Source organism: Python bivittatus, unplaced genomic scaffold, assembly GCF_059951505.1.
Source record: "Python bivittatus isolate LINGU-HERP-01145 unplaced genomic scaffold, Pbiv_v1 ctg000610_np1212, whole genome shotgun sequence".
Taxonomy (NCBI): Eukaryota; Metazoa; Chordata; class Lepidosauria; order Squamata; family Pythonidae; genus Python; species Python bivittatus.
The window spans coordinates 60,534,370-60,550,238 of record NW_028277088.1 but is presented as its reverse complement, the minus strand read 5'-3'; the positions used below and the strand labels follow the sequence as shown (position 1 = coordinate 60,550,238).

General features: G+C 38.4%; 1 protein-coding gene across 2 annotated transcripts in view; it reads right to left on the bottom strand.

Moving 5' to 3' along the window:
• SLC9A3 (solute carrier family 9 member A3) overlaps positions 1-11,602 on the bottom strand; it is an 83,811-nt gene extending 72,209 nt beyond the window's left edge. For both annotated transcript variants that reach the window (XM_025172540.2, XM_025172541.2), the window contains exon 1: positions 11,264-11,602. In XM_025172540.2, coding sequence (XP_025028308.1) covers positions 11,264-11,453 — 190 coding nt within the window. In that variant the 5' untranslated portion in view covers positions 11,454-11,602. The remainder of the gene's footprint in view (positions 1-11,263) is intronic.
• Positions 11,603-15,869: the final 4,267 nt, after the last annotated feature.

Below are 15,869 nucleotides of genomic sequence, written 5' to 3'. Positions count from 1 at the left end.
TTAACATTCCTTGTAAACTGATAGTAACCAAAAGGTGGAATTTCTCACAAAATAATGTGGCAAAAATATTTGCATATTTTTCTGTACTGCAGATACTACACTGATAAAAGTTTAGTTACTTTCTTATTTGAAAGTGGGACTCTAACTAATGGCCCCCTATAACATTCCCTGTGGATCTGCAGCCTCTAGCTAACAATTACAGGTAGTCCTTGGGTTATGATGGCAATTGGGACTAGGATTGCCACTGCTAAGCAATGCGGTCATAAAGCATGATGTCACATGACCACATCACTTAGCAACAACAATCCAGGCAGTCCCAGTTGCCGTCATAACCCCAAGACAGATGGGTTGTTAAGTGGAAAGTGGCGGGAGTCCCAGGTAAGGAGCGTGGGAGTGCCACATGGGGGTGGGAGAGGCCCTGGGAGCCCCAGTGCAGGTTGTGCGCAAGTTGGGGAAGGGAGGTGCTGTGGTGCAGCAGCCAAGGAGGGCGCAGTGTGGTACAAGAACAGGGAGGCCCAAGGAAGGAGTGTGCAGTGTGAATGAAGGGAGGCCGAGGGAAGAGGACGCAGTGTGGTGTGGTGTGAGTGCAGGGAGGCTGAGGGAAGAAGGTGCAGCATAGTGCGGGTACAGGGAGGCCGAGGGAAGGAGGGCATGGTGTGGTGCGCAGGAAGATCAGGGAGAGACTTACCATAGCGACTTGTGACTTTCTCTACTGGCTTCTCCATTGATTTTGCTTGTGGGAAGCTAGCAGGGAAGGTCGCAAATGGTGATCACATGACTGTGGGACGCCGCAATCACCATAAGTGTGAGCTGGTTGCCAAGTGCCCGAATCGCAATCATGTGATCATGGGGATGCTGGGACGGCCGGAACTTTGAGGACTGCTCATAAGTACCATTTGTTCAGCACTGTCGCAACTTTGAACAGTCACTGAATGAGTGGTCAGTAAGCAAGGACTATCTGTAATCCAAAAACAGGCTGCTGGGTGGTAGTTCTTTGCTTTCCCAACATCTGTATGAGACAGCAATACAATAAAACCAATATTTCTATGTGCCATAGTTATAGTTCCTTGTAACTTAAACTATTAATAAATTGTTTACCACAATTTGATAATGCCATCATGGTGTATTTAGGGGGGTATCTGTCTGCTGGTAAGCAGTTCTTCACTTAAATTCTTTGGAGGAAAATTCACCATAAAGTCTATATTAGGGCTGTGAACGCTTTGAAAATGATTTAGAAAAAGTGCTTTGGATCCTAACCCTTCTGCTATTCATTAGGCAGATTGTCTTCTTTTAGTTTTCTGTATGGGCGTAAAAAAGTTACATTAGGTTCCTTTAAAGCAGTGGAATCTTGTGAAAATAGATAGACTGCTTTAATGAATAGCAACCCTCACTATGTTCATGCAAGGTCCAAAGCTCTTTTTCTGAATTATCTTGGAAGTGTGCATAGCCCATATCTACATACTAGTGACAATAATACCTCAGATAAAATCAACTTTGTATATTAATTAATTAAAAAAATTGTTATGACTTCCTGCAGTTAAATCATTAATTGTATGGGATATATAGGTAATCCTCATTTAACATCCACTAATTCAGTGACTGTTCGAAGTTATGATGGTGCTGAACAAGAGGGACTTACGATAGGATCTTGTAGTTGCGGCTGTCACAGCATCCTTGCAGTCACATGATCACAATTTGGGCACTCGGTGACCGGTTCGCAATTACAATGTTGCAGCATCCCACAGTCACATGAGCACCATTTGCAATGTTCACTGCCGGCTTCCAGAAGCAAAGTCAATGGGTAAGATGGCAGGAGGTCACAAATGGCAATCACATGACCACGTGACACTGTGACCATGTGGGATTCATGTAATGACAGCAACTGGGACTGCTGGAACTGCCATCATAAGTCAGTGTAGTCACGTGGCGTTGCACCTTATGATTGCATTGCTTAGCAACAGAGTTCCTGGTCCCAATTACCATTGGTAAGTGAGGACTACCTGTACAATGAAAATGCATTTCATTGGGAGTTGCACTCAGCTCCAACACTTTCTACTTTCAGGAAAGGAGTTTTCAGCCATGATTTTTCAGTTTTAATAGTACTTTTAATTGTTTTATAAGTTGTTAAGGATTTGTTTTATTTTTATAAGTAAGAAAGAAAGAAAGAAAGAAAGAAAGAAAGAAAGAAAGAAAGAAAGAAAGAAAGAAAGAAAGAAAGGCATTTCACGGTCTTGTTCTTTTATTCCATAAAGCATTAGTTATTTGATCTTTAAGCTTGTGTATTTACATTACTGAATTATGTAAGCAGCTCAGTGTTTTTTGAAGCAAAAGCCAAGGAATTATCTTGATTGTTATGTGCTCAGAAGGAATAGTTGAACTAATAAACAAGCAAACAAATAAATGTGATAGCTTTTCATCTAATTGTTTTTATCTTAGTACAAAAATTCAAGGCCTGAAAACAAAAGTATTCGATTCTTGAGAACAAGTTGTAAATGAAGTACAATTTGTTTATTGCAGATTAGAGGAAAGTCATCACAATGTTTTAGAAAATATGAATACTACATGAAAGTGCAAATTATTTACTACTGAGACAGAAAAAATATTTCAGAAGTTAAGATCTAATTTCTAGATGTGCAGATGATTTGGCTTTTTAATTTAACACATAATATTCTGTGTTTGCTATGGGAATGTCTATCAAACCCCTGCAGTCTCCAGTCTCCAAACTTCTGTAATATTTGACTGCTCTTACTAAAAGAATAAGGGCATTATATAGTATTTCTGTACAACAACCAGTTGTGTTCACAAGCTGTCCCTAATGGAGAGTTCACCCAGCCTGATTTTTCTCCATGTTGTTCTCACCTACTGCCATTTATAATTCATGAGGCCATGGTGGTAAGTCAGTCTCTAAATGGAAAAACAAAGGCCAGGAGATACAGATAGTCCTTGTTTAGCAACTGCCTCATACAGTGACCATTTGTGGTTAGACAGTGATGAAAATGTAACTTTGCAACCAATCCTTGCATTTACAACCTTTGCTGGTCTGTAAGGCAAAGGAAAGCTGAAGTAAGATCATAAGCACAATCACAGTTTCACTTAGTGACTGCTTCGCTTAACAACCAAGTTACTGGTCCCAATTATAGTTGCTAAACAAGGATTACCTATACAAACAAAACAATGCACACCAGCAGAAAGTTTTCTTTTAGACATATGCTTAGCATCTGACTTTTTTTTACCTAGAATCAAGTAATTAAAAGATATTTAGATATTATCTAATCCATCCCACTGCTCAGTACAGGATATACTAGAGCATCTCTGACAGATGACTATCCAGACCCTCTCTGAAGACCCCTAGTGAAGGAAATCTCAATACTTTATGTGGCAATCTCTTCCACTGGCTAACAGCCTGCAATGTCAAGAAGTTCCTGAAGTCTAACCTAAACCTGATTTGTTGTAGTTTTAACCTATTAGTTGTCGTCTTGTCCTATAGAATAGAAATAGAATATAGAAAATAACTTTATTCCCTCTTCTGTGTAAGAACTCTCTGCTATGCTGTCTTTTCTGCAGCATATACATATTCAGACCCTATGTCTCATAGGGCTTGATTGCCAAACTCTTCACCATTTTCATAACTCTCCTCTGAAGTTGCTCTAATTTGTCACTGTCTTTCTGAACTGTGATGCCCAAAAGTAGACACAGTACTCCAAATGGATCTGACCAGGGCAGAATAGAGTGGACAATTACTTTACTTGATCTGGGCTCATTGCATTCCAATATAGCAGATATCTTTTTTGTAAATGCATCACACTGTTAGCTCATATTTAACTTGTGGTCAAGAAAAACACCCAGATTCTTTGCATGTGTATTACTGCCAATACTGCCATATTACATCCTATACTTGTGCCTTATATTTTTCCTACCCACATATAGACTTGTATTCCTTTTAAATTCTGTTCTACTCATTTCAGTCCACTGCTCAACCCTGAATAGTTCTTTTTGAATCTTCTTTCTTTCATCTAAAGTATTAGCCATCTCTTTCAGCTTTGTGTCATCTGCAAACTTTGTAAGTGTCCTCGCAACATTCTCATCCAAGCCATTGATAAAGATGTTGGTCAGCTCAGGGACCAGGACAGGGCCCTGGGGACTCCACTCAATACTGCGTTCCAAGCTGAAGTGGTACCATAAATTTACACTCTTTGAGTTCTGTCATTTTGCAGGAATATAAATAATTCAAAGGTTCATACTAGTAATTAGTAGTACCTTTATGTACTATGTGCTTATAACTAAGTACAATAACAGTATTATTGTAAATAAAATAATAAAAATAATATCAATAAATAAAACAATATATAAATTATATAATAAATCAATATATGAGAGTTCCTAATACAACAGAATAATCAGTATAAAAGATTTCCTAATATTAGTCCAACCATAATATAAATCTGCAACAAATAATGACACAGAAGGTTCTTCTGGCTTTATAAAGATCCTGTGAAAGAAACATTATGTATAATTCATTTTGCAATGTTATGATTGACCTAATTTATTCTATTTTTCTAATCGTAACAAGAAATAAGGAGCCCTTTATTGCAACCATGTCTGCGTCTTCCCTGGTAGGCAGTTCAATAGCATTTTCTATCCTAACAAGTTGAATCTATGGAGTGAAGTCAGACTAATCTCATGCATTAAAATAGATGAAGCATTCAAGCAGAACATTATTTTAGAAAAGAAGCCGACTTAAATCCTGAAACAAAGGATGAACAGGAGCATAAAATCAAGATTGGCTCCCAAACAATAAAAAGCATGCTTTAAAAATCTTAGAACAAGATTAATAATAATTTGCTTTCCTAGTCAGTTAGCAGTATTTCTTCTCCAAGGAGTGGACATCTGATCCAACCTGACCTCCTTTTATTTTTATTTTTTTAATAGTTTGTATTAAAAGAAGATTTTGCAAAGATTTAAAAAACTACAGAAACATAGATGAAGAATGTGCCTAATCTCCTTTTATGATAAAGTAATTGACTGTTTTAGCTGACCATGCACATCCCCATTCTTGCCCTAGAATTGCTACATGTGAAATCCAGCAGGGTTTGTCACTTCCCAGGAAGCTTAACCAGCCAGGAGGGATATACATCTAAAATACAGGTGGTCAGATTCATGGTTCCAAGGGCCCTTTTCACTTCATCAGGACCAGAAGGCTTAAACTCTTCCCAGGTCATATACAGCCTTGTTTTACATCCTTAGCTATTGGAATGACTGCTGTTAGATGCAGTATAAAAGAAGTATGTGGTTTGGTAATAAAGAGAGAATTAATGGAGACCAAATTGCAGAACAAATATATTAAGGAAGAAGGGAGAAGAAGGGAAAGACTGAGAAAGCTGCAATTGGATAAAGTTGAAGAGATCCTCAAAAAAAAAAAAAGATAAATTTAAAAACAAAAGGCAACCTATCAGTCAGTGAATGGATGTAGCAGAAGCAAGGATAGAAAACTATGGAAAGATATAGTGAATAGTATTTGGGTAAAGTAGATATAATTAGATTTCCTTTTGTCTCCTGCCTTTATTTCTTTTACTTACTATTTCTTATTCTGCGCTTTACATGGCTCTGCTTACTCTGAAATTGAATAACCTGATGGGTTATACAGTATATGTATGCAGATAATCTGTAGCATCTGGAGTTGAGTTACCACCATACACTTTATGAACAGTGGAGTCCTTGGGGCTCTCTGAGCTTGATTGTTTTCTTGCAGGCATTTCATTACCCATCTAGGTAACATCTTCAGCGCTAGAAGGAAGTGAGGTTTGCTCTCTGTTTAGATACAGTAGCTTGCCCTGTCAGTTTGGTGGGGGGGTTGTTTTTTCCTTGGTAGTTCCTAGATTAGGCTGTTGTTTACTGCTTGATTGTTTGTCTGAGTTCCTTGATTAGGGTATTAACAACAGCCTTCTGATTTGGTAATGACTGGAGTACCCATTTAACTTCATGGGCCTTTTGGCCATAAATAAACTGAAACTGAATTTAACTTCATCTTCTAGTACTAGAAGTTCTGGTAAATTTTAATTGATTTTAACTGTTTTGTAAACTGCCCAGAGTCGTTTTAATGAGATGGGTAGTGACAAATTTGATATATAAATAAAAATAATTAAATAAATAGGGAATATCTTCTAAGGTATTTTGGATGTTGACATCTCTACTGTACAGAATTTCAATATATTCCTTCAGTCTAATTTCTTTGAATCAGTTACTATCTGATCATTGGCATCTTTTAGCATACCAATTCAAGGTTGGAACTTTTGAGTCAACACACCTTTGAAAGAGTTTCCTTGTTTTTCCATGTGTGTTTCCATCTTTGATGTCCTTACAGATGTCATTGTAATATTGCTTCTTGTCTCTTTTAACAGTTCCCAGAAAATTTTGGTAAACTTCCTTCCTGAGATCTTTGTCTTTCTTGGCTTTGGCTTTTCTTTTTGGCAATTTCCATCATATGCTCTACTTTACTTTCTTCTGTTTCTTGGTCTTTGGCAGTTTCCTCTCTCATCCTTAACAACTTCTTTGACTTCATTCCATAGTTCCTCAGTTTCTTGTCAATGAAGTTCAGGACTTCAAAGTGATTCCTGATCTTCTTCTTGAAAATAGTGGGCATATGATGATCATATTGTGGAACTGGCTGGCTTTGTTCTTCCATTTTAGCTTGATTTGAAATCTGCATATGAGCAACCTTGAAAAACATCTGATCACCTGCATTCCTTACAACTTTGTAGAACTTCAGCCTCTTCTTCCACATCAGATGAGAGCCCCCTCTATCTCATAGTAGTTTGAGCCTGAAACTGCATCATACATTCATGCCCAAATATGCGGCACACAATCTTTGAAATTAAAATTAGTAAATTAAAGAAGCTGAACTCTAAAACCTTCCTTCATGAGCTTCACTGAAACAAATGAAAAGCCATGCCTTGATATTAGCAAAGTGGAATAATCTGTATCAATTAAAGATTTTGGATTACTATTAAATGGTAACAAATTGCTAATTAGTTTATTTATTTCTTTATTTGTCTGCCTTTTCTCCTCAAGTTCAAGGTACCTCACATGTAGATCTTCCCTCATTTTATCTCCACAACATCTATCATATGAGGTAGGCTGGGCTGAAAGAATTATCATATTAGCTCTTATATCACTTCATCCATAGACAATGTTGTTTGGCTATCTTATTGTAGACATTACTATCTATTGGATGCTCTCTGCTTCCTTGGAAGTATTTCAGATTAGAGCACTCTATGCTATATATTGTTATACAGGTACTGTATATCATTACAACCCAAGGAAGTAGGGTTCACTTGTAGGGACTATGAACTGCATTTTATCTGCACTGTGAGAAAAGCATTTTTATGGGCTCCACGTGGACAAGATACCCTGCAATGCCCAGCCTAAGAGCTTAATTTAGTCTATACCTGATTGGCTGCCAGTGTCTCCCCAAAAAAGTTGAGGCTGTCATAATCCAACAAAGAAAGTGCAATTTCTATCCACTCTGAGTTACTCACCCTTCAAACTCAGAACAATGTTTGCCAATCCTAGCTCTTCTCTTGTTTGGAACAAATAATCCAGATTCCAAGTCTTGAGTGAAAACAGACTCATAGACAGATTTTTGGGCCATAATGAGTGTCTTGCAGGTTAAAAATAGCAACAAATATTTTGAAGTTACTGTAAGCCTAAGTAATTGATTACAATTGGCACACTGAAATTACCAGATGAATGTTTAAACATATAACAAACCTTAGGGGAAATAGGGGGCTTGCTTGCCTCAGAGCCAAGGAAACATTGAAGTAAGATTGCTAAATATTCAGTTATAGCTTTATCCAGCACGTATCAGATACGTAGATATGGCAATAATAATTATGAACAAGAGCTTCTCTCTTGTTCAGAACAAACCAGGTTCCGAGGGACCAGAGTTGTGGTGGCTGTTGTACTAATGTTTAAGAAAGGAAATACAGCATATGGCCTCCTAAACACCATGAGCAAACTGTATGCAAAACTGAAAATGACAGGAATGGATTGAGTGCGAAAAGCTAATTGCCAAAGAACAGGCAGGATTTTGAAAAGATTATAGATTACTGTATTATCCTCCAACATATAATTGTGAAATGTACCATAATTCCAAGCAACAACCTTTAAACTGTGTTTATTGACTTTAAAACTGCCTTTGATTCAATTCCAAGGCCTAAATTCTAGACAAAGTTTACAACTTGACTATGGATTGACACTGGGTAGCACTGGCACCTTTATCACAACACCTCTCTCACAGCAGCAGTGGGAAACTGCCTGTCCTTATACCGACATGGAGAGGTGTACAACTCTATATTAACTCCTTAGTTGAATAACTTAATGGTGAGACTCTCCAGTCAGCTAAAATTACTGACAATCACTGAGTGGTTTTATTCTATGCAGATGAGGTAGCTCTCTATTGCAGGACAGAAATTGGTCTGAGTGAGCATTGCAGGCCCTTGTCAAGTGAAAGATTCCATTCAAGATGAAGATCAATTATCAGAAAATAAAAATAATGGCTTTTGCAAAAAGAAGTAAAAATCTTTGTTGATTCAATAGTGGAGTTGAGAATGAACAGATTTGAAACTATAAGTATCTATTTTTGTTTTCCACATTTCTGGATCTTACAAAGAGTACACTAAGTTCATAAACCAAAGTTCCCATCATAGTGTGGTGGTTATTCTTGCCTTCTTTCACTCCAGAAGTTATTAATTGCAGCAACCTTAAATATTTTGAGGCAAAAACTCTAGCACAATTTTACAGAGTTCAACTTGAATCATCCCCCAACCTTACACACTAACCCTTACATTGTTAAGGGCAATCTTTCAAATTCCCAGTGTTATTTTGTGACCAAGACTGGTCTTTTGAAGTTAGAATAAGTTATCTTCATTACAATATTTAAATATTGGCTCATGCCCCTTGGGCTTGGCTACCCTTATACTGATAGATTCCTATCAATTGTTGCTAGGCTCCATATTTATGGATTTTCTCTGGGGGGATTAAAGCCATTATTAAGCAACAGATAAGGAACATAGACCACCAACTGGATGTCATTTGTTTCAAGTTTCTATAATTTGAATAGAATTAAATGTTTTCTGAAGCTAGCAGATTATTTATTTAATATATAAATTCCCAAATATAGAAAGGACTTCATCCTGAGAGTTTTCTTTGTGGCTTTAGGGAGGTTGAACCAATAGAATACATCCTGCTAAATTGTGCAGTTTTATAAAGATAAAAAGTACTCTCTCATTGCCCTGTTTTTAAAACCTTCCTATTGTTACTTTACCAATGTATTACAAAAACATTTTGCTTACAAGTTCAAACCCAGATACATACATATGAAGGTAGCCAAATATTGTATGGTGGTCTGCAGGATCAGAGAAGATATATTGCTGCCCCTTAACAGTTTCCCTTATGTTTTTTAAACTGTGGATCAGTTTGTGATTTTAAATTTATATGATCTGGTTATTGACCATAATAAAATAAACTAACCATAAGTTGGGTAAAGGCATTAATCCATTCAGACTAGAGGCAAGCAACCATTTTCACAATTAGAGCCCATGCTTTTTCTTTTCCTTCCTTCCCTTTTTTTTTCATTTTTAAGTTTTGGGGTATGTGTGTGTGGAAAGGCAGTGATATCATATGACTAAACATTTCACCTTATAAAGAATGTTTTAGGGTAGATTTAAATGTAAACAGGTATATTAGATTTAGCACAGGCTATAATACACCTATTTTCATGATATGGGAAATTCACAAACGAAAAGAGAAATCAAGCTGACAAATACTGGTGTTTTTCTGCTAATTTTAAGCAGTGTTTCTTGAGAAGTTTTAGGGTATGCAAAAATGTACTTAGGGGTGCATTTGGCCTAATGGATATAGGATGCTGACTTCTGGCATAGCCCAATAATCTCTATTCTGCTTGGTGATGACTTTTTTAGATCATGACATTTTTGTCTAATTTAAAATCACAAACTGATCCACGGTTTAAAAAACATAAGGGAAACTGTCAAGGGGCAGCAATATCTCTTCTCTGATCCTGCAGACCACCATGCAGTATTTGGCTACCTTCATATATATGTATCTGGGTTTGTTAGATCATGATATTTTTGTCTCATTACCCCTTCTTTTGAGTAGGGATGACTTTATTGAACCTGGGACACATATAAAAAGAATGTACTTTAAATCTGCTTTCCTTTGTCCCATACCTTTCTCCATCTATTAGAGGAATAGACAGAAGATAGATCAGGGACACTCTGCTGACTCCCAATTCTTTAAGAGTACCAGTAATAAATGTTTTGCTCAGCTGCAATAAAGAAAGCTTGTGAATTAAGCACTGAGATTTAAAATTAATCTGGAACCTCAGAATACACTTAGAGGTTCCCCTTTTTTGCACTTTTTTGCATTCTTTGAATTCTAATAAACAAAGTAGACCTGCAAAGGTAGAAATCCCTTCCCTGATGTAATTGTGTTATCAATGTATATAAAAATATCCTCCACCCGTCTCACTACATAAGTTTTGATGCCTATAAATCATGTGATCTATCATGGTTTCAGCCTTTTTTAAAAAGGAAATGTTCCTTGAAAGTGCCAGATTTCATCCTTCTCCAAATTTTAGTTTGGAGGTATGTCTTTAATTTCAGACTACTACAGTTTTGGAAGAGATGCTTTATAGAGTAGAAAAAATGCTTCTAAGTAATTGCAAAATAGGCCCATATATAGAAAAATACATATTTGCACTTCCCAACATCTCTAGTTTAGATACCTTTGATCTCTCAATCCTAATAATAACCATACACTGATTTACAGTATAGCTATCTTTGTTTCTAAGATCTTTTCAGAAGTACAGTACAGCAAGGGAAGAACAAGCTGGAAGCACAGAGGATGCTTCCAGACAGATGGTTCCTAATGCTGCTGATCAAAGGAAATTATGCAGCTAATCCAGCCTTTTCTCCTTAACTAATTAATTGTCAGAAAAAAATACACCCCATTTGTGGAAAAAATTATCACAAACAAGCCAGGATACTAGGGAAGTATAATATAGAACCAATCCTAGGCTTAGCACCAGAAAGAACTACCTGAGCAACAGCAGAATTGTATTTTTAGTTAAGATAAATGACAGGTAAAAGGGAACCAAATTCAATACAATAATCCATTATAGCCAAAAACGATACAAAAGACTAATCTGTGTAGGTAAAAGGTATATAAAGAAGAATCTCAGACTTACAAATTTTGGCCAGACTGGCCACAAGAATCCATAGAGCAATGATAAAAGGATCCTGGACATGATGCCATTTGAAAGTGACAATCTGGTAAGCCTCGTTTGTGTGTCCTAGAGTGTTCTCTTCCATCTGTGCTGTAACAGGGAAAAGGAGAAATCCCAAGAAAATCCCCCAAAGTTGCACCATGCCCATCATGGCAGAGTCCTTAACAAGTAGGCTTTCAAATTACTGGATCTCTGTAAAAATTGCCTGCTGCCTTTGTTGGCTGAAGTGGATCTCTGGGCATGGAAAGCTGGATGGGAGGCTACTTGAAGTATCAGATAAACTTCAAGGGTAAAAGGCTGCTGCTGTTATTAGGTATCAGCATATTACATGTACTTGCTCAGCTGCGCACAACCAGCAGGGGTCAGTCATATCATAGTTGCAGCTGGCTTTATGTATTAGCCTGGCTCACCTGAGCTCTGGGGCGGAGCTTTCTTGACAAATCTGTTCTGACCAAGATGCCCAACTCCGACTGTAATTTTTCCATTTGGACAAAGTGGAGCAGCAGCAACAAAACTTGGAAAATTACAGTAATGTGAATGTGAGAAAGCTTACAGATGTCTGATGGTTCCACTATATTCTGGTGTTTTATATGCATTGAGAGAAACACAACTACAAACCATTTGCCTCCAAAAAACAGTACACTTAGAGCAGCAGCAAAATCACTTGGGCTTAGAGAATATAAGACAGAAGGGATATTGGTTCAATTCAAAAACTTCTCCGGTATCAGAGCAAAGTAATGGTCAGTAGGTGTAAAGAGAAACCAGTGGATTTGATCCCTTAAAACTAGACTCCTCTGTTTATACATAAGACTTGTAAAGAGCTCAGTATCTCTTACTGGAAAAACAGCCTGCCTGAGACCATTATTAAGACTAACAACCTCCTGCAGAAGCAATTCAGATTTGCGTTGGAGTTCAAACATCTACTAGGTGATAAGGGAGAAAAGGCTTGAGGGAAAACAGACTCATAGACAGATTTTTGGGCCATAATAGGTGCCTTGCAGGCTTAAAATAGCAACAAATACTTTGAAGTTACTGTAACAAGTAATTGATTACAATTGGCACACTGAAATTATCAGATGAATGTTTAAACATATAACAAACCTTAGGGGAAATAGGGGGCTTGCTTGCCTCATAGTTACGGAAACATTGAAGTAAAATTGCTAAATATTCAGTTGTAGCTTTATCCAGCACATATCAGATACATAGATATGTCAATAATTATACTCAACAAGGGCATTTAGTTTACAGGCATTTGGAAATCCCTTTGTTTCAAAATTAGCCTTCTAACGGCTCATGTGTGTGGCCTGCTTGCCACAGCACAGAGACCCCGTGACCGTTTGTTGAGAACATGAATGCACAACATCTTCAACGGACTTCCAGGTCACCATGGAGGAAGCCTCCACCTGCAGTTTCTTCCTCCACTGCAAAGGGGACATTTTCCACTTCTGGCAGGACAAGCTGTGCTAAGTGGTCAGCTTGTGACAAATCATCCTGAGGCAAGAGTGCCCTATTCCTATTGCTGCTTGAGGCTACTGCAGCTGTACCCTTCTTGGTCCTTGGCCACTGAGTTCTGGCTGTTCCCCTTTTTGGCAGCGGTAGAGTCAGAGGGCATTTAAAAACATGTACAGTGCTGTACTGCTACACTACTAGACACATCAGGAATCAGCACCTCCCACACAACAATTACCAACACCCATCCCCCATGGCTTTGGCACAACTTGCCAGCCCAGGAGCATTCCTGACAAGTTTCAGTGCTGTACTGGCACACCATTGGACATACAGTTTAAATGCATTTCTACAGCTTCAGTGCTGCAGTGCCAAAATCATGGGGGTACAGCAGCCGTTCCCCTCAGCTTCAGCACTGTCACCTGTGACCAGAGAAATAGGGGGAGAGAAATATGTAGCGGACAGAAGTGGCCGTGAATTCTACTGCACTCTGGGAAAAGCATTTCTAGGAGCCACACTTGGATTTGCAATTCCCAGCTAAAGAGCTTAATTTAGCCCTTACCTGATTGGCTGCCATTATCTCATAGGGAAATTGTGGACCTCATAATCCAACTAAGGGGGTGCAAGGTACCAAGTCACAATGTGTATCTTCCCTGAGTTCATCCTCAGAAAGTGCTTCTCTCTTGTTCAGAACAAACCAGGTTCCAAGGGACCAGAGTTGTGGTGGCCGTTGTACTAATGCTTAAGAAAGGAAATACAGCATATGGCTTCCTAAACAAAGCTGTATGTAAAGCAAGCTGTATGTAAAACTGGAAATGACAGGAATGTGTTGAGTGCAAAAAGCTAATTGCCAAAGAACAGGCAGGATTTTGAAAAGGGAAATCAATTACAGTCATGTGAAAAAGAAAGTACACCCTCTTTGAGTTCTATGGTTTTATGTATCAGGACATAATAAAAATCATCTGGTCCTTAGCAGTTCTCAAAAGTAGGTAAATACAACCTCAGATGAACCACAACACATTGACATATTACACCATGTCATCATTTATTTTACAAAAGGAAAGCCAAAATGGAGAAGCCATGTGTGAAAAACTAAGTACACCTTATGATTCAATAGCTTGTAGAACCACCTTTAGCTGCAATAACTTGAAGTAATCGTTTTCTGTATGACTTTATCAGTCTCTCACATCGTTGTGGAGGAATTTTGGACCACTCTTCTTTACAACATTGCTTTGGTTCATTGAGGTTTGCAGAGATTTGTTTATGCACAGCTCTCTTGAGGTCCCGCCACAGCATTTCAATCATGTGGAGGTCTGGACTTTGACTGGGCCATTGCAACACCTTGATTCTTTTCTTTTTCAGCCATTCTGTTGTAGATTCGCTGGTGCGCTTGAGATCATTGTCCTGTTGCATGACACAACGTCAGCCAAGCTTTAGCTGTTGGACAGATGGCCTCACATTTGACTGTAGAATACTTTGGTATACAGAGGAGTTCATGGCCAACTCCATGACTGCAAGGTGCCCAGGTCCTGTGGCTGCAAAACAAGCCCAAGTCATCAACCCTCCACCACCCTGCTTGACAGCTGGTATGAGATGTTTGTGGTGATATGCTGCATTTGGTTTTCGCCAAACATGGTGCTGTGCATTATGGCCAAACATCTCCACTTTGGTCTCATCTGTCCAAAGGACAGTGTTCCAGAAGTCTTGTGATTTGTTCAGATGCAACTTTGCAAACCTAAGCCATGCTGCCATGTTCTTTTTAGAGAGAAGAGGCTTTCTCCTGGCAACCCTTCCAAACAAACCATACTTGCTCAGTCTTTTTCTAATTGTACTGTCATGAACTTTAACATTTAACATGCTAACTGAGGCCTGTAGAGTCTGAGATGTAACTCTTGGATTTTTTGCAATTTCTCTGAGCATTGCAAAATGACCTTGGGGTGATTTTGCTGGGACGTCCACTCCTGGGAAGATTGGCAACTGTCTTGAATGTTTTCCACTTGTGAATCATCTTCCTCACTGTAGAATGATGGACTTTCAGTTGTTTGGAAATGGCCTTATAACCCTTGCCAGATTGATGGGCAGCAACAATCTCTAGGATCATTGCTGATGTCTTTACTCTTTAGCAGTGTGTTAACACACACCTCAGTACTCAAGACCAGCAAACTCCTAAAACTTTGGCTTTTATAGAGGTAGTCACACTTGCTGATGATCAACTGATCAAGGGCATTTGATTAGCAGCATGTGGCTGCTACGTAGCCTCTTCATACCTATGGAAGCAGTAAGGGTGTACTTAGTTTTTCACACATGGCTTCTCCATTTTGGCTTTCTTTTTGTAAAATAAATGATGACATGGTGTAATATGTCATGTGTTGTTGTTCATGTGAGGTTGTATTTACCTACTTTTGAGAACTGCTAAGGACCAGATGATTTTTATTATGTCCTGATACGTAAAACCATAAAACTCAAAGAGGGTGTACTTTGTTTTTTACATTACTGTATAGATTACTGTATTATCCTCCAACATATAATTGTGAAATGTACCATAATTCCAAGCAACAATCTTTAAACTGTGTTTATTGACTTTAAATCTGCTGAAAATAATAGGAATGGATTGAGTACAAAAAGCCAATTGCCAAAGAACAAGCAGGATTCTTTGGCAAAAAGGTACACATTCTTTTTTGGAAAAAAAAAATCATGAATCAGACAGGATATAATGAAAGCATCGTTTGATACAGTCAATAACATCGACAGTGATTGGCAGAAGGAGATATGAAGGAAATTGAGGGGTGGACCTCTCTCAGGGAAGATGGTCTTAACATGTTATTATATCATTTCTGCATTCCAGCCCCTTCTGTTCAGTCCCAGTGTCCAGTCATTCAGCTCCCATTAGTCTGGGCTTTGGGTTGCTGCTACTGAATGTGAAGTTAGCCTGTAATAAGGGCCTTTTCATCCAGGATCTAATTGTAGATGAGAAGGCCAATCTGGCATATATTTCCAAGATCTGGCTGGGTGTGTGTGTGTGTGTGGGGATTTTGCATGTAGGACCAGCTGTGCTCACAGGGCAGGAATGATGGGATGGCTAGTTATCCATGAGACCCTGATGGCCTTCCGAGGCGCTGCC